General features: G+C 37.0%; 1 protein-coding gene across 1 annotated transcript in view; it reads left to right on the forward strand.

The window, feature by feature from the left end:
* Positions 1-17,757, forward strand: part of LOC107078082 (fibronectin-like) — a 38,317-nt gene extending 20,560 nt beyond the window's left edge. The window contains exons 28-51 of the mRNA XM_069192188.1: positions 77-337; positions 1,693-1,878; positions 2,951-3,049; positions 3,130-3,390; positions 4,284-4,463; positions 4,944-5,042; positions 5,132-5,392; positions 5,722-5,979; positions 6,219-6,349; positions 7,674-7,860; positions 8,891-9,058; positions 9,451-9,664; positions 10,499-10,600; positions 10,911-10,990; positions 11,197-11,335; positions 11,762-11,950; positions 13,052-13,093; positions 13,548-13,580; positions 14,354-14,389; positions 15,232-15,267; positions 15,351-15,389; positions 15,510-15,551; positions 16,637-16,720; positions 17,139-17,757. Coding sequence (XP_069048289.1) covers positions 77-337; positions 1,693-1,878; positions 2,951-3,049; positions 3,130-3,390; positions 4,284-4,463; positions 4,944-5,042; positions 5,132-5,392; positions 5,722-5,979; positions 6,219-6,349; positions 7,674-7,860; positions 8,891-9,058; positions 9,451-9,664; positions 10,499-10,600; positions 10,911-10,990; positions 11,197-11,335; positions 11,762-11,950; positions 13,052-13,093; positions 13,548-13,580; positions 14,354-14,389; positions 15,232-15,267; positions 15,351-15,389; positions 15,510-15,551; positions 16,637-16,720; positions 17,139-17,190 — 3,179 coding nt within the window. The 3' untranslated portion in view covers positions 17,191-17,757. The remainder of the gene's footprint in view (positions 1-76; positions 338-1,692; positions 1,879-2,950; positions 3,050-3,129; positions 3,391-4,283; positions 4,464-4,943; positions 5,043-5,131; positions 5,393-5,721; positions 5,980-6,218; positions 6,350-7,673; positions 7,861-8,890; positions 9,059-9,450; positions 9,665-10,498; positions 10,601-10,910; positions 10,991-11,196; positions 11,336-11,761; positions 11,951-13,051; positions 13,094-13,547; positions 13,581-14,353; positions 14,390-15,231; positions 15,268-15,350; positions 15,390-15,509; positions 15,552-16,636; positions 16,721-17,138) is intronic.
* The last annotated feature ends 517 nt before the right edge of the window (positions 17,758-18,274 follow it).

Below are 18,274 nucleotides of genomic sequence, written 5' to 3' on the forward strand. Positions count from 1 at the left end.
GTACCAACATTTGAGTGAATTATTAAATTTGTCATTGTTTTAACATCTAAAATTTACATGAACATTGTTCCTCTAGTGCCCCTTGGTGTGAACGCTACAGCCCAGAGCCCCACCAGTGCCCTAGTGAACTGGACCAGTCCAGCCTCTCTGTCAGTGTCCAGCTATGATGTCCAGTTCAGCAGAGTTGGGGACAACAGCTCCTCCACTGTGAACACCAAAGAGCAGTCAGTCCTGCTGCAGGGCCTCCTTCCCAACAGCACCTACAGCATCACAGTGACGCCCATCACCAACGGGACAAGAGGGCTGCCAGGATACACCACTATCACAACTGCAAAGGGTCAGTAGCTTTTTTCCCAAGATTTTAAAATGCATACCTAGTATGAAGGGAAACTTACCAATATAACAAATCGCCAAAATTCTCAGGAAAAGTATATTTCTTTTGGACGTACTCATTGGTTGATCTGTTGTACATACTGTATTTGTTGGTGTACTGTTCATTGCATCTGTGCTACGTCCGTCAAAAAAACACTGTAATTCATCATTCAGGAGGCCTTTACATACTCTGATCTTCACACTGCAACATTGCTTTCTTGATAAGTGGAGAATATTGGTTGCTCTTTTGTGTTTTTCTTTTTTCTTTTTCACCAGGCTTGAAATTCAATGGATTCAATTAAATGTTGACTTGCTCTAAACAGCTCTGCCCAATCATCTTTCTCAACAACACACTGATTTAGTGTACATGCAAAAGCAAAATGCTATGTGACTGTATCACAATCAGTAATGAAAATTCAGTTTATCTAAAGACACCAAATTTATTTTAATCAATATCCAAAATCCCTGTACTTTTACTAAAAAAAAAAACAAACAATGCTGACGCAAATTGTTAAGAGGACCTTTTATTGTGGGGCAAGTTTATATGGTCCACAAATTGAAATTTTGTGGGCTATGTCACTGAGTCAAAACAAAAACAAATTATAATACTATATTAAGAATAAAAATAATATGCAATGTTACCAAACGAGCCATGCAGGTACCATTTTCACAGTTTTTGGAAGAAAAGGTATTTTGCAAAATATTTAAGTGAGTAGTTTATGTTGAATTGCATATAGTTTATATAGCACATTTTATTTTGTTTTAATAAAATGTAGATTTTTTTTTGTTCCAGAAGAATTATTCCAGTACTTTCCAAAATATATTTGTGAATAGAGGCATTTGAAAATTAATTAACTTGCATACCTGCACTTAAACTAATTGACTTATCTTCTTCATTAAATGGTGTTAATTATAAAAAGAAAATCCTTTTTAAGAAAAGATGCATTATGTAAAGCAGATTTTAAAAAGCTTTTTTTGATTACAGGTTTTGTTGTGCTATTAAAGGATTTGCAAAATAACTCTTCAATTGAAAGGTGATAGCTGGTATTAAAAACGTTCCCTGAAAAAGTGTCCTATACTCTTAAACCAAAACCTTCCCTTCATTCTTCTCTATATCTAGTAGTAGTTTTACATCTTTCTAGCTGTTGGGCACAATGAGCAGTTTAATTTCTTTTATTGGAGTTTATTACAGTTAATGTACAATGTACTTCAGACATGAAAAATGTATGATTCAGATGAAAGAATTACTTTAAGTAGATAAAACAGTGACAATTATCTTCTTGCCTGTATGATATTACATTGTCTTTTCTTTCCTTACAGCTCCCACCCCCAGCAATGTTACTATTTCCAGTGTGACCGAAATGTCAGCAGTAGTGACCTGGGTGCCTCCTGTTGAAAATGGTGGCCTGATCAAAGCGTACAGAGTTTCCTACAGCCCCGTGAGCAGCACTGAACCCAGCGCTAACATCACTCTTCCAGCTACAGCACAGAGGGCAAATTTGACAGGTAGTAAATCATGATAAATCATGAAATAACTGGCATGATGAAGAGTTCAATGGGCAAAAAAGAAACTGAGGCAGCGCAGTGGCATGGTTACCATTGCTGACTCACAGTGCTGGGGCCCCTGTGTTCAGTTCCTGGGGTGCTATCTGTTTGGAGTTTGTATGTTCTCCCCTTGTTTACATGAGTTTCCTCTGGGTGCTCCGGTTTCCTCCCACAGTCCAAAGAAATACTGATAGATTAATTGGCTTCTGGGAAAATGTGCTCTGTGGTGTGTTTGTGTTTGTGTTTGTGTCTGCGTTTGCACTGAGATGGACTTGGGTCCCGTCCAGGGTGTATCCTGCTTTATGCCTGTTGCTTGACGGGTAGGCTCAAGCTCTCCCGCAACCTTGTATTTATGTAAGTGGTAAGAAAATGCATGGATGGAGAACAAGAAACTATAAAAGACTGTGGGACAGTTCTGGATATGTTTTGTCTTCAGATTTTCAGATGCAGCATGACAAGATTCTCAAAATGTGCTCCTGAGAGTGGAAGGTTAGCCAGGCAAAGTTAACAGCATGTTAATTTTAGATATGTAAAGTTTGGGGTGTATGGATTCAATAGAGGAAAAGTGCAATGTTTGTTAGATGGCGGTCAGTTCTTCTGCCTCACAGGACCTAGTTGGATATTGGCCTGGGGTACCTGTGTGCGAAGACTTTGACCATTATCCCCCGTTTGTGTGGGTTTTCACTTTTTCCCACCTCCAAGAGACATACTGACCAGTTTTGCATGACTATTACATATTGTCCCTTTCCTTCTGAGTCTGTAATGGAGGAGATGGGAGAGGGGTCTCTTGGGACAGGCTGAAGCTTTCTGTGTCCAAGACATGTGATTCCTGGTACTGGATGGATGGATTCTGTACATGAAACCACAGAAAAAATGTTGATATCCCTGCTCTCTTAATTGTTACATTGCCAGACTAAACCTTTAAAAGTATGCTTATACTAAAGTATTTCGAGATCATCTGCTCTCAATGTGATAGAATTTTTAATATATTTACTGGAATGACTGACTTTTGATTGGGCCCTTATTTCTCCAGGTCTGAAGGATGATACAAGGTACCTTGTATCTGTCTCTGCACTGACATCCCTGGGCACTGAGGAGAGCAGCCCACTGATCTTCTTCACTACAGAGCCATGTGAGTGAGATGATCTTAAGGCATTCATTTGAGTGAATTACTTGTCATTGTTTTAACATTTACATGAACATGTCCTCTAGTGCCCCTTGCTGTGAACGCTACAGCCCAGAGCCCCACCAGTGCCCTAGTGAACTGGACCAGTCCAGCCTCTTTGTCAGTGTCCAGCTATGACGTCCAGTTCAGCAGAGTTGGGGACAACAGCTCCTCCACTGTAAACACCAAAGAGCAGTCAGTCCTGCTGCGAGGCCTCTTTCCCAACAGCACCTACAACATCACAGTGACGCCCATCACCAACGGGACAAGAGGGCGACCAGGATACACCACTGTCATAACTGCAAAGGGTCTGTACAGCATGGATTAAAAATACTCTTTATTTAGTTTTTTTCTGGAATGCTCTGTATACAATATTTGAATAAGTAAAGGGTTCCAGCAACCATATCACCCTGCAACTCACAACTGGCAACCCACTGAAACTAAGGAGCTGTGAGCCTGGTCAGTACCTGGATGTGAGACCTCCTGGGAAAATCTAAGGTTGCTGCTGGAAGAGGTGTTAGTGGGGCCAGCAGGGGGCGCTCACCCTGCAGTCCATGTGGGTCCTAATGCCCCAGTATAGTGACAGGGACACTATACTGTAAACAGGCGCTGTCCTTTGGATGAGATGTAAAACCGAGGTCGTGACTCTCTGTGATCATTAAAAATCCCAGGGCATTTCTCGAAAAGAGTAGGGGTGTAACCCCAGTATCCTGGCCAAATTTCCCATTGGCCCTTACCAATCATGGCCTCCTAATATTCCGCATCTCTGAATTGGCTTCATTACTCTGCTCTCCTCCCCACTGATAGCCGATGTGTGGTGAGCATTCTGGCGCACTATGGCTGCCGTCACATCATCCAGGTGGATGTTGCACATTGGTGGTGTTGGAGGGGAGTCCCCATTACCTGTAAAGCCCTTTGAGTGGAGTGTCCAGAAAAGCACTATATAAGTGTTAGCAATTATTATTATTATTCCTTGCTTTGTAAAAAAAAAAAAACTTTATTTGATCATTTCAGGAAAGACCATTTGGAATACAAATTGCTTTTCTATCCATGTAAAAATAATACTGTAAATTTTAATATACTAATACACCAACACCCAATTGTCTTTAAAGTAGAGCATTTGTCATTACTTACATTTACAGTACAAACAGTAGATTAATAAAACACCTTGTCACAATCTTATCCTGGTTGCTCTTTGTAGTTTTCTTCCTCAGCAACGTGTCTAACAAGACTGCAACATCGGCTGTGGTGACTTGGCAGCCTCCAGTGATGGACGTTGGGCTGGTCACAGGGTACCGAGTTTCCTACAGGCTTGTGAGCAGCACTGATCCCAGCACTAACCTCACTCTTCCTGCTACAGCACTTGGAGTGAACCTGACAGGTAGTGAACAAAAAAAAAAGACTTAACTGACACAATAAAAAGCAATAGGTATTATTAATAGTCAGATAAAAACACATAACAGAGACCTTTTAAAATTTTTAAATATGCATGTGTTCGAATTCTTATACTTAGTGTGATATTCTTAAAAAAACATCTCTTGTCAAGCTTCAGGGTTCAGTGGGTATTAGCTCAATATATTTGGAGTTTTTGGATTCATTGGAAGGCGTCATGTGAAAACTGCTTATGTGTCACCATATTTATTAACTGTAATTGTACAAAACATAACCATTGGTATTTGAAAACAGTACTCACTTTTGTTGCTGTAACATTAGTCACTTTAGTAAGAAATGCAGCTTTTAAAAATATTTGCAAGTATAAGGTATTTTTAGAATAACTGAATACTATTTGTATATTTTTTACTGTTTGTTTGATGTATCTATCTGTTATGACTGACTTTTGAATGGGCCCTTATTTCTCCAGGTCTGAAGGATGATACAGGGTACCTTGTATCTGTCTCTGCTCTGACATCCCTGGGCACTGAGGAGCGCAGCCCACTGATCTTCTTCACTACAGAGCCATGTGAGTGAGAGGAACTCAACACCAACATTTGAGTGAATTACTTGTCATTGTTTTAACATCTAAACTTTACATGAACATTGTTCCTCTAGTGCCCCTTGCTGTGAACGCTACAGCCCAGAGCCCCACCAGTGCCCTAGTGAACTGGACCAGTCCAGCCTCTCTGTCAGTGTCCAGCTATGACATCCAGTTCAGCACAGTTGGGGACAACAGCTCCTCCACTGTAAACACGAAAGAGCAGTCAGTCCTGCTGCAGGGCCTCCTTCCCAACAGCACCTACAGCATCACAGTGACGCCCATCACCAACGGGACTAGAGGGCGACCAGGATACGCCACAGTTACAACTCCGTCAGGTAAGTGACAGGGCCTGAAGACTGACACTGACCAAGACTAAGAATGAATTCCAAGCTGAAAAACAAAGATTTTCTTTTTGAGTCTTTTATACCCAGAATCTCTTAGAGGTAGCTAGTTGTTCTCTTAATTTACCATTGTACAAATATTTTCCTCAGACCAGTCATTAACTAGACCACTTGTAAATATAAACACTTATTACTCCTGAGATATTCTTATACACAATGCAGTGTCTAAATGACAAGTATATATTCAGTTCATACTGTACTGTTAAAATGAAGCAATTTCAATACTCAGGTCTTTATATCGTTGTTGTGTCCTGTGCCTATAGTGCCCCTTGCTGTGAACGCTAGAGCCCAGAGCCCCACCAGTGCCCTAGTGAACTGGACCAGTCCAGCCTCTCTGTCAGTGTCCAGCTATGATGTCCAGTTCAGCAGAGTTGGGGACAACAGCCCCTCCACTGTACACACCAAAGAGCAGTCAGTCCTGCTGCAGGGCCTCCTTCCCAACAGCACCTACAGCATCACAGTGACCCCCATCACCAATGGGACCAAGGGCCAACCAGGATACACTACCGTCACAACTCCAGGTCAGTAAATATTGTTCTTTAATTTCAGACTTTTAAATTGGAACTTTCATTCTAGAAGCTGCTGTACCACCTTATAGTATCTATTCTAAACAACCAGACATCTATTTTGAGGTAATGGTTTTAAGAATTGAAATGAAATATTGAAGTAGCTCAAACTGCATTAATGATTTCTTTCTTTTACTTCTTATAATATATATAGTATATTTGTTTTGAGACATTTGTTTAACTTTATGTCCTAGATGTCACTGTGAAAAACCTCCCATCTGCTCCACTAGTCCTGGAGGTATTTGAGGTTGAATCAGACACAGGAACAATCTTTGCTACTTGGATATCTCCAGAATTTCCTGAAGGAGACATCTTGCACTACATTGTAAGGTTCCCTTCCCAATGCTCATAATATAACCCCCCTGTTATTATTTCACAATATATGGATGTAGATGTTGCTGACCCTTGTCTGCAGTTTATTGCAAAGACAAAAAAAATTATTTGGCTATCTGGTTTGGTTGTAGTCTGCATTGTATCTTACTGGGACTTCCTGGTAAACCTAAAGACAGGTTATGGATAATGTAGAGTAGTAACCAGCATGTTAAAAAATAAGCCTTCATGTCTGCAGTACTTGGTTCATGAAGACTTCAGAATCAACAGGGGTATAACATTTTTGGTCAGTTGCAAAAGAAAAACAACAGAAACTTTTCTTAAAAATTTTAGAGGTTACATAGGCAAACTATTCATTGGTATGCACAATTTCTACTAATCTGTTACCAGCAAATGTAAAAATATCCTTCATCCTATTTAATGGTCAAAAATTACCTTTAATATTTTCTTACCATTGGCTCCTGTTACATTACCTTAGACAAAAACAAATTAAATCAAGGTTAGGACTGTTACTGTATAGTATGTTTTCAAGTTCATCAGGAATTGTCTTGCATCTATCACAGTAGATCTTGTAGGATTGGTTTGAGCATAAGCTATAGCAGCTATCTGTTAGCTTGATTACCAAGCAGCAATATACCACTGGATGAGTGCTTCCTGGCCAGGTGGAATTGTCTCTCTTTAATGTATCAAATGTATCAATTCCTTGGGTATCTAATTGTCAGCTTCAATATATTAAGGATCCTTCTAATTGTTTTTAGACCATTCAAATCCATTAATTGCTTTAAAATAATCTTTGTCTTCATGATTGGATCTTGTGTTTATTCTGAAATCAAGTGAACCACCATTACGTATGACAGATGCCACTTAATTCATTTTGTGCACATACAGTAGATTAATTTAGGTTTGCCACACCAAAGAGTTTTAATACTTACTGTCTCACTCAGACAGTCATTACTTTTTATTTTTCTTCCATATAAATTATCTATTTACTTCCTTCTTTTACTTTGGATGTATGGAGTATGTTGTGTAAGAAACATAATAATTATTACTTTGAAAGTGTTATGAATCCTGCTTGTAAAGCAACAAAATGTGAAAACTTAACAAGGGTCTGAATACTTTTGCAAGGTGCTGTATTCATTATTTATATAGATATTGGAAGCTTGAAAGCCAGACTGTTTTAAAGATGTTTTTATAAAATTGCTATGAAAAACCACCTCATGCCCCCTCCCATAGACACACAAGCTCTTGAAACTAGTCCAGGAACAGCTGTATACAGTACAGAAAGAAATGAATTTCACTCTGAAAGTGTTTCTTTTCAGCTGTATTTGCAGGATGGAAACTCTCCTCCAAAAACATATCAGACAGAAGACCCTTTCTTGTACATTAATGGCCTGAATCTAGACACACCTTATAACATCATAGTTACTGCAGTTAATCAGATTGGGGAGGGACTGCCAAGCAACACAGCAAGCATAGTCCTTCAGTCACCACTTGTGAGTGATGCAGGTACTGTATTGTCACATTGTTTATATTCCTATGAAGTGGAATGATTACTAAAATCCTTTATAATACAGACAGTTATTGGCACTTAAAAAAATACAAGTTGGTTCTTTAATTCAAAGCATTTTAGATGTAATTCAAATGTATGTTGTACATAATTATGTGTATGTAAATAAATCTGAGAAACAACTTTGTTGGTATAAAAATATTTTGGTTCTTATTCAGGCATTATGGACAGAGACTTACACTAATTCAATATAATGTTTTTTAGAAGTAAAAAAAAGCTCTTTAAAACAATTCCACCCTTGGTGTTCTCTACAAAATTCAAACTTTATCTTGCAAAATCATTTTTGTGATTGTAGCAGTTAAGTGTTCTTGCTCAATCATAAACACAGATTTGTGTTTTCTCTCTTCATCATGAACTATGAACACAAGAGGCTGTAATGTAGTGTATAGTTTAATGTTTCAGTTATTACCACCCTGTAGCCTGTAGCCACATCTCATTAGCTAAGTGAAGTTAAGCCTAATTAGGTCTGAGATATGAGACCTCTATTAAAAACCTGGTTGATCCTCTAATTGGTGTTGATGGGTCAATAGGTGGCACTCACCTGTATTGACCGGAATTCTTAATCCAGATCCCAGAGACCCCATGGACACTTGTCTGCAGCAGTTGTTGTCCTTTGGATGAGTTTTATTCCGGAATGTACTGCAAGGTCATGAATAATACCATGACACTGTCTGGAAAAGGAGGTGGATCCTAGTTAAATTCCACTTAGGGCTTGTATGATACTGTATGTTTTATAGAAAAATTATTTGGTCTATGTGAAAACAGTAAACAATCACATAGAACTATTATTATTCTAAATGACATTTTTTTCAGCTGCTACCTGCTGAACCCTGAAGTATGCTTTACTTTTTATAGTTTTGTCTTTGGTCCTTTTAATTTCAAAACCACTAACATCAGTAGTCCGCAGCTTTAAATGCAGTTCATTTGTTGATGTTTGTCACATCACTGATTCTTTTTTTCTGATTCTAGTTAAAATGTTTAAGCCCAAGCTGCTGACAAATGAAGACCTTTCTATCAGAACCTCGAGTATCCTGCTGAAGGAGCCTGACTGTGGCGTGTTTGAGAAAGCTGCTATGCAGATACAGACCATATACCAAAAAAATGTCTCTGTTGCATTAGTGGTAGCTGAAAGCAGTGGTATGTGCTTGACTCTGAAGGGGAAATGTTGCTTGATTGATCTAATGTCATTCCCTTGGGTTTGTGCACTTCCCTGAGAGGCATGATATTAGTTTGTGCAGTTATTAATCCTGTCCTATGTTGCTAAAATTGTATCACACTGCATTTTTTAGAGGTCTGACCCGACATTTGTCTTTAGTATCTATAAGGGTAACTAAGAACTAAGAATATTAGAGCATGTACGGTAGATATTGTAAATAGTAAATATTGAATTTGTGGCATGTTCATTAAATGTCTTCATTGAGAGAGTACAGTAGGTGCTGTACTGTACGCGTATATGCTCATATGCTTGTTTTTATTTGGTCTTTAATGCATCTTTATTATATTTTCCTTCTTTGGCTTCTCTGTTGTAGTACTCAAGGAGAACTTCACAGTGGGTGTGTCAGCTTTTGCAAACCTGACTTATAATGAGACAAATATTGGTAGCCTAGGCCCATATGTCTCTCTATCCAACCTCTCACCATATGACTGCTACCAAGAGATGAACAAGAGCAGGCTTCTTCAAAGGGACACTTCCAAGCTTTGTGGGTCATCTGTGGAAGACTGTAGGAATGCAGAGAAAAGAGAGTAAGCTTTTTTTGTATTATTAAAGGAGACAATTTCCCTTTTATCCTTTGAAACATCTTAAAAACATCTTTAAAAAACAACAAAAAAATCCAAAGTACATAGTGAATTTGCAAACTTAAGATTTGAATATACTGAATATACAGTATACAAAAGTAAAATGTGAACGTCTAGCTTAAGGTTTTTTTTTTAGTTTTTAGTAAATGAAACTGTTGTAACAGAAAGAATAAGGTTCTGGATCCCGAGATGAAGTTGAACAGATGAGTTTATTGCATGCAAGGAACAATAAAGCTGAAGTCTTGTTTCCCGCAAGAAACAGCAAAACCAAAGTATTGTTCCAAGTGCTGGTACAAACTTTAGGTTTATATATCCTTTCCTTTCCACTTCTGACGTCACTCGTTATTATGGTAAAGGGGGTAGGTCACGTGTTTGGCCAGTTTACAGCTTTTTGGCCAAATGGTCAGGGATTAAGTCCCCAGTGGGTTTTATAGCTCTCCTAGCTCGCATCTGGAATCCTTATCAGTTCTCCCTTTTCCTGCCATAAACTCCTGTTGCTTAGAAGTCTAATCTTCAAGCAGAAAGGTCTTAATTTAACCCCCATCTTTACTTTTACTTCAATACATAGGGTCAGTAAAATACAAATGTTACTTTTAAGATTTAAGTGCTGGATTAGTCTACAGGGAAATTATATTAAGATTTAGGGAATACAATAGTGAAGAGAAACTTCAAAATGGAGTTTTCCTTGATTCTCATTTTTATCCCTGAACTTACGCTTCCATCTGGAAACTTTCTATATATTGTCATTATTGTAAAATCATTCCATTTTACCTGTCATAGCACTAATGCAGACATTAGAGCCAATATTGTGGGCTCCACCAAGAAATGCATATCAGCCAGAGATCTCTGCAATGGGCCACTCCGCCCTGAGACAGGATACAGGTAATTGTCATTTTCAGACTTTTATGAGATCCTTCATTTTAGCTTTTAATTTCTTTTACAATACAATAGGCTACATGTTAATTGTGCTTTTTATTTTGCACTACCGATAGATTTACTTTGAGCTAAACTGAGCCATGTTACGATTTCACTGCTGAGGGGAGAAAAAAATAAAATAACAGAACAGTAATGAGAATAATCAAGACAGTAATAAGAATAATGTCAGACTGAGATTAGTAGGAAACTTTGTTTTGTGTACGAGGTGCAGATGATAAGTGTGTTTTTTTTTCTATATTTGTTTTTTCTGCTTTAGGACAAGGTATGTTCTTGTGGATGACACTGGGAAAGCAGTGATGAGCAGTAACTGGTCAGACACATTCAAGACAAAACCAGGTGAGGTTTCAAAATGTAGAATATAAATTGGTCTGAAAAGCTAGGGTCCTGATTATTAAGTGAAATGAACACTAAACTAACTGGGAAATTTTCCTACGTGTAATTAGTTCTCCAAACAAAAAAATATATATTTTCTGTGATGTTTGATTGCTTCTGTGACTCTCTAAATATCTCAAAAATGTCAGAGACGTGTTCTGTTTTTCTAGAGCCGATTCCATACCAGACCATACAGCCCTGGGACTCAGTGCACTCTGCTGGGATGATTGTCCTGGTTGTGATATTGGCAGTGCTCTTCTTTCTCCTCCTGCTGCTCTGTCTGTTCTGCTTGGTCTGCTGTAGGAAAAAGTAAGCAGGAGGCCTGAAGTGTGTCACTTAGCAAGACTTGCTTTTTCATGCCACAAGACTGGAGACACCTGCAAATTAGATTCCAGTAAAAGCTGGGCTTCCCAATACTATTACCAATCTATTACCTGGTGAACATGACAAAACAGTTCTGTTGGAAAGCAAAAGCAAATATGGGAGCAGGCAATTCTTGCTGGTTTTAACATTCAATTAACAAAATGTAATTTGCTAAATGACTTACTTGCTAAATAAAAAAAAGTTTTATCATATTAAGACCCAAATTAAAGTTTATAAATAAGTGCACAGTGATGGAATTTTAATGACATTCTGTCTGATCTTTGGAAAATATTATCATTAGCATCATACAACATGCATTTTATTGAGGGTGTGTTTAGAGCAAGTCTTAATCTTATTTTGTTTGTGCCACAGGCCCAGGAAGGTATACAAACAAGCAAAGGCATACGACACCCACTATACTAAAGACATGCTGCACAACAGCCTGGCGACTGGACAAGTGGTCAGAGTGCACAGGGAGGTACAACAGGAGAATGCCCCCTACTTCATTCAGTCAAGAGAGGAGTACCAGATGTCCAGCCAGACCTCTCCACAGCTCCATAGGTAGAGACAAGCACAGGCTCACAGTGCCGGACCTGTGCTGTACTCAGTGCTGTACTCAGGCAGAATACTGGTTCTGAAACACATGAAAATATTAAATGACAATTAAGTCTGTTGATTGATTTTTGTAACCTAAAAACTATGAAGAAATATAATATGTAACTGTTGCAGGTTGTATCATTTAAAAAAAAATGTACTGGAGCTAGGTATTCAGCCGGGAAAAACAAAAAACAAAGCTTTTAAAATGTATGTAAGTACCTGATGTTACTAAAGAAACGCATGGACTGAAACACATGACTGAACAAGTTCAGTAAAAAATAGGCCCTCTCTATATTAGAATTTAAGTCCCCACTCAGCTGTGTAGAGGGGTAAAGTTTGAACATATAACATACTGTATACAGATAACTGCCTAAATAAAGGATATATTGTGTAACATTTAGGGATACAAAGTATTTTGAAAACAGATGGTTCCACACAGGTGTGGTTTAGCGATTAACATCCCAGCATGCTTAGGGTCACGTAAAAAAATACTGAGCAGGCCCAGTTGCCCATTATTTTTGGTTACCAAGGCTAGAAGAAGAAATGTCACTTTGATGACTTTGTGAGAGGGGTCAATGTGCCAAACTTTGGGGCGCATTTGGAAGGAGCTTCAGTGAGGAAGACTGATGAACATGCAGGTGGTACACAAGGAACAGTGGCAAAGGTGATGTTGGCAAGGGGGTCTGAGGTAAAGATGTCATCATCTAGGGGCAACTGTGCACAAAAGCAAATACTCCTTTGGAATTGCAAGTGGAAAATTGCATCACATTCCTCCAATAGAGTTCCAGACACTTGTAGAATCTGTGCCAAGACACATTTAAGCTGTTCTGGTTCCTCATGGTTGCCCAACTCCCTGTTAAGACACTATGCTGGGGTTTCCTTTATTTTGACAGTAACCTGTATGTACAGTACATATTTGTATGTTCTTACTAAATGTAAGATTCTTTATTTTCTTAAAATCAAAACAAAAATAAAACCAAATGATGGGAACCTAAAAATCTGCTACCCTAAATGCTATACAAAGGGGATTTGAATTGTTCAAATTACTATTTTTTTTTCTTTCAGACATAATTCATTTTATGCATTCTTGGAGAACATAAGGAACAGGTCAGTAATATACAGCAATGTAAAGACAATCTGCAATGTAGAAGAGTAGACCTGATTATCTTTATTATAGTGTTATTTTTTGTTTTCAGAAAAGTGATGTGTTGTTGGGATCTAAAAATCAGAAAATAATCACACCAATTTATTTGTAATTGCTTGCTCTTTCTGTATATTTTCTCAACACAATTTTAGCAACATGCAGACCCAGTGTGCAAAACTAACACACTGCATATTACAAGCACCCCAGCTTATCTTTAAAGATATGCATTAGGTAAATGTATGCAAGTTCTGAGTAATATATTGTATTTTTAGTAAATACCAAAAATACTGTATGTATTCAATTATAGTCAAATCAATATGTTCAAACATTTTTAAATGTACAAAGATGTCTGTTGGGTGTGTAGTGGGTTAAATGCTGTCATAAGTACCTCCATTAATAATCATTTTCCATTTTTAGGGTAACTTTGGAGGTGAACAGTTCCACCCACAGGTAAAATGACAGTTTCAGAAACAGAACACTGTTATCTTGTTTTCCGTACTGTTCCTAATATTCCGGGTAGAAAGAAAACACATAAGATACTCCAGTGACTTTACTTTTGTACATATTTTTCAATATCACATCATAAATCTGGGATTACTGTACGTGCCAATTAAGAAACAAATGAGGCTTGAAAACCATGATGCAGCATTACCTAGGGGATCACAAGTCAGAAAGTATTATTTTTATATTTTGTTTTTCTCTCACAATGCTCCCACACCCAGAGAGCACCCAGAGAAACTGTTCATCACTTATCCCATCACTACATATGCTGAAGCTTGGTCACATTGAGACTGATATTGTTTTCTTCCTTTTGCTTTGGTTACGTGTCCACTCAGTCCTATGAAGGTCCTATGAATACTTCCTTCAGTTATTACCACGTAATTAGTTGTATCGGAGCATCTATTTTACCTTTTTATGACTTTGCTTTGGAATCTGCCAGCTTTGTCCATTCTGCATGGATGGAAGCTCAAGTTGTTTCTGTGCTTGCTTACTTATTTTCAATTGAATTATCTTTATTGTTTTAAGACAAATTTGTGATTGTACTATTAAAAAATATACATTGATGATGTTAACAAATAACATTGAAAGCGAACCTTAACTGCGATGGACCAACATCTGTCATTTGCTATGAAAAAAAGAAAATCAAAATTTATATGTCCTGTAATTCCATTAGGCACTATTAAATTTAATTATAATGTTACTTTGTTTGTTTGTTTTCTAAGGCAACCAGATCAGAGGATTCTTGAGGCAATTTCAAGGTAAAGATATTTTCCTTCTGCAAGATTTTATTTCAGGCAATTTTCTGATTTTTATTTAAACTATTAAGATGCTTTCTACATATTTTCATTTGATTCATTTATTTACCTGTACAAAAAGAATCAGAGAAGAATTAAAACTGAGAACAGGAGGTACTTTGTTTACAAAGAGTACTGTATACAAAGAGTCTGGAACAAGCTACCTAGCCGCGTTATCAAATCTGATGATCAAGAAACCGCCAGATGCGATCCTCTGATCCTCTCAGCTACTAGAATCCTAACGAGCTTGATATACCAATTGGATTCCTTTCATTTGGAACACTTCTTAATTTTTTATGTTTAATATTCCACTGTGTCATTCAGCTTGTTAGCAATAATTAAAAGTTGTTTGCAGAAATGATCAGTTGTAGTTAATGGGAAAGAGGTCAACTTTGATCAGTTAATAAAGAAATCTGTAGGAAAATGATGACACTATGATAATTTTTGTTGCCTATCAAATAAACCCGGTAATGTAGATACTGCTATGTAGATTTCTTAGAGGTCTTTGTGCATAAAAAATGCACAAGTAAAAGACAAGTAAGTGTCTTATGAAGTCTGTATAAAGCTTTTAGCTTCTTCATTAGCCATGTAACTTCTTTTGCTAAATTTTGAAAACTCAAAATGTTTACAAAGTTCATTTATTAGTTTTCATTCTTGCACAGTTAGTTATGACTAACGTAAAAACTTAAAATTTCAATTTTTGTCATGTAAAACATAGCGTCTTACCAGCCAATTTAGTTCAAATTTTAGGATATTCTTATTTCTTATTATAGGAAAAAAAATGTAATAATGTTGATTTTTTTCAGGTCTTCTACACTTGGAATTCAAACTTCAAAACCAAGGTAATGTTAATTTATATATATTTAAACACGGAAGTTCTAACAGAATGATAGCAATTACAGATGAGTATTTTTTATCAACACAGGTCAAGGTCTGCCTCTGACTTTCTGGAATCAGCAAAAAGGTATTTAAAGTTATGAATCTTTGATATAAAACAAGTAGTTACAGTAATTTACTTTGCTTTTACTGTATACATAAATTCCACTCTTTCTCAATGATTAAGACATGCATTTTTTACATGCAGATCAAGCACTCTAGCAAGACAACAGGGAAGTAGTGTGGCAGGGTAAGTGAAAATTGATGCATCTTTTCAGTTGAGGTGACATTTATTTGACCCATGATATAATTTTGGTTGCTCTTTCTGAAACCCTTTCCAAGGCAACAATAACATACCAATGACAAAAAGGCTTGTAAATATTTGCAAACAATACTCTATGTGCTTTGTGCATGAGTTCGTATATTAGTTGTTTAGTTGTTTTTAATTTTTCATTTACTGCAAAATAAAGCTATGCTGGAAAAAAGCCAGCATTGCCAATTTTCCCTGACTACAAAGGGAAGCACTGCATCTTTTACATGCTTGTCAAGGAAGCTAGCATGCGGACCTGATTTCTAACTTAAATTTGATCCTTACTTAACTTATAGTATTTTCACTTCCAATTTTTTACAATTGGAAATGGAGCTTGACTGTCACGGATCAACAGTTGGTAACACCATACTGTATTTACTGTATTATCTGCTGTAAATATATTCTGTACTGTATTTATTCCAAGGTATACAGTAAAATGCACGATCCGGTTCGCCATTTCAGATCATGTCCCCGTCAAACAAAAACAGGATGTCAACAATACAGCCAATAAATGCACTGCAATTTACTAATGTGTTACTTAGAGAAAAGAAGTGCTGCTGATTAGTTTTTCAGTTGACCTTTAGCTGTTGCTCACAATGTCTGCATGGAAACAATTACTTTTGTACAATGAATAAACTAGTAAACAACTTTTAATGCTAATTCTTCAAATCCAGTACCATCCATTTCATATTTCTAGCCTACTGTACATTCCTGGTTCCTACATTTAATGCTTCTCCCTTACTTTAAATTTAATTTCTCAAGTTTATGCCAAGTTCCAGACAGAGCTGAACTCTGTCTTGTATTTCCTTTTCTGCTTTCACATCATATATAACTGCTTCTTTTAGGATCACCTACAAAAGATTTATAATTAGACCAATAACTAGGTTATTGGCATTAGCCTAAGACCTTACTCAGGATTTTGCATTTAGATTCTGTGACCAGCTTGGAAAACGTATAATGCTGCCTTACAAAATCTGAATTGGGAGAAAATGGAAACGTTCTGTTTGTTTTTTTCCTATGGCCAGGTCAACTCAGACCACGGTAGTATCTTCCACTGTCTCTCACAATAGCTCTTCCCAGGAGTCATACAGCATTCTTCACAGACAAGTGTGAGTACTGATTTTTTTAAATTAAATATTTCAGTTTCCAAGGAAACTGGCACCTGGTGGACTTCATACTAGTTTTCAGTGTTTTAAGATGACACATCTGAAAATCTAAAAGCATAATTTGAAAACTTAGAGCATTCAAGTTTTGATTCAAAAAGATCTTCACTTTAAAAATATGAATTTTAAAATCGTAATCCATCAAGATGGGACATTATTGGAAGGGGGTGAATGATGCACAGGTGTATTTACAGAATGGAATGGTTGTTCTGGGCAATTCAAATAGGTTTTCTGGATTCTGCTCTGTCAATATAAAACCAGCTGAACTTTAATATTCACTCTATGTAGAAGGGTTCTCTGTGTTGTGGAACTGTGTGCTGCTCAATACTGTTTAACAGTTGTGTGCTGTTTCCTCTTCCTCTAGAATTTCATCATCTGTTTCCGATCACTCTGAGTCTGAAGCAGTGCCTGTGTAGATGGTGAGGTTCCTCTTGACTTTCCTAATATGATGACTACATTGAAGAGACATTTTCAAAAATGCACTCCCTGGGCAAAAGCTTACAACTCCTTTGAATGGCTTACAGAAGCAGGATGATCACTGGCTACCTCCCTTCCAATTAAGAAATCTTATTCTTCAGTCTCGTGCTGCGTCGGCACACTCCAGTCTCCCCCATTGCTCCCTACTATAATCTGCTTCGCTGGTTTATACCTGATTCTTAAGCGGTTATTTACATCAGCATTTAAGCTGTCAATTTAGGACCCAGCAATTATCCACCTTACAATCCTGAATATGTTTTGGGCTTTATTACTGTAAAACTATGGTGAAAGGAAGGGCAGTACACTTAAAATGTCTATATTTACATTTATATTCCTACATTTTCTATATTTATATTTTTCCCTATAGCAAAATCAAATCATGTTATTATATTATATTATCAATATGTAAATTTAGTCTGTTGCATGAATGATAATTATTATCGATAATTAGGAATATCTGGGTACTATTTGCTTTTTTTTGCTATTAAAATATATTCTGAACATTTCAAAATACTCTGTTGAAGGCCACTTGTCTTTTTCTAAAGTAATTCTACACGAATATTATCTGTCTTTTAAAAAAGGTTAACTAAAGTTAGTTATAGAATGGTTTCAGTTTGTTTCGTATCAATAAAAATCACTATCTTACACAGAATAATATTTCATTTTGTAGAACGCAAATGTCAATCTAACATGACTCTTAGTCTGTTTTAATTTACTACATTCTGATTAAATTCAAGAAATAAGTGTTACCGAATTGGTGTTCAATTATTATTAAACATAAAATGAACATCACATTTGCAAAGTTTTAACAATCTTTTTTGTACCAGGTGTCCAAGCATTTATTGAGCAGGTACGATATAGATACTTTTGTTTATGACTATCATTTGACCAACAGGGTGTACAGTCTACAGTGAAAGTCACAGGTAAGGAGTGCAGGTGGCCATTGCTTGAAGGAATCTGCAACACATGCATCGTACCACTTGTACTGTATACCAGTAAGATTTACTGTAACATGAGCAAACT

Source organism: Lepisosteus oculatus, chromosome 7 (assembly GCF_040954835.1).
Source record: "Lepisosteus oculatus isolate fLepOcu1 chromosome 7, fLepOcu1.hap2, whole genome shotgun sequence".
In the NCBI taxonomy this organism is placed as follows: domain Eukaryota; kingdom Metazoa; phylum Chordata; class Actinopteri; order Semionotiformes; family Lepisosteidae; genus Lepisosteus; species Lepisosteus oculatus.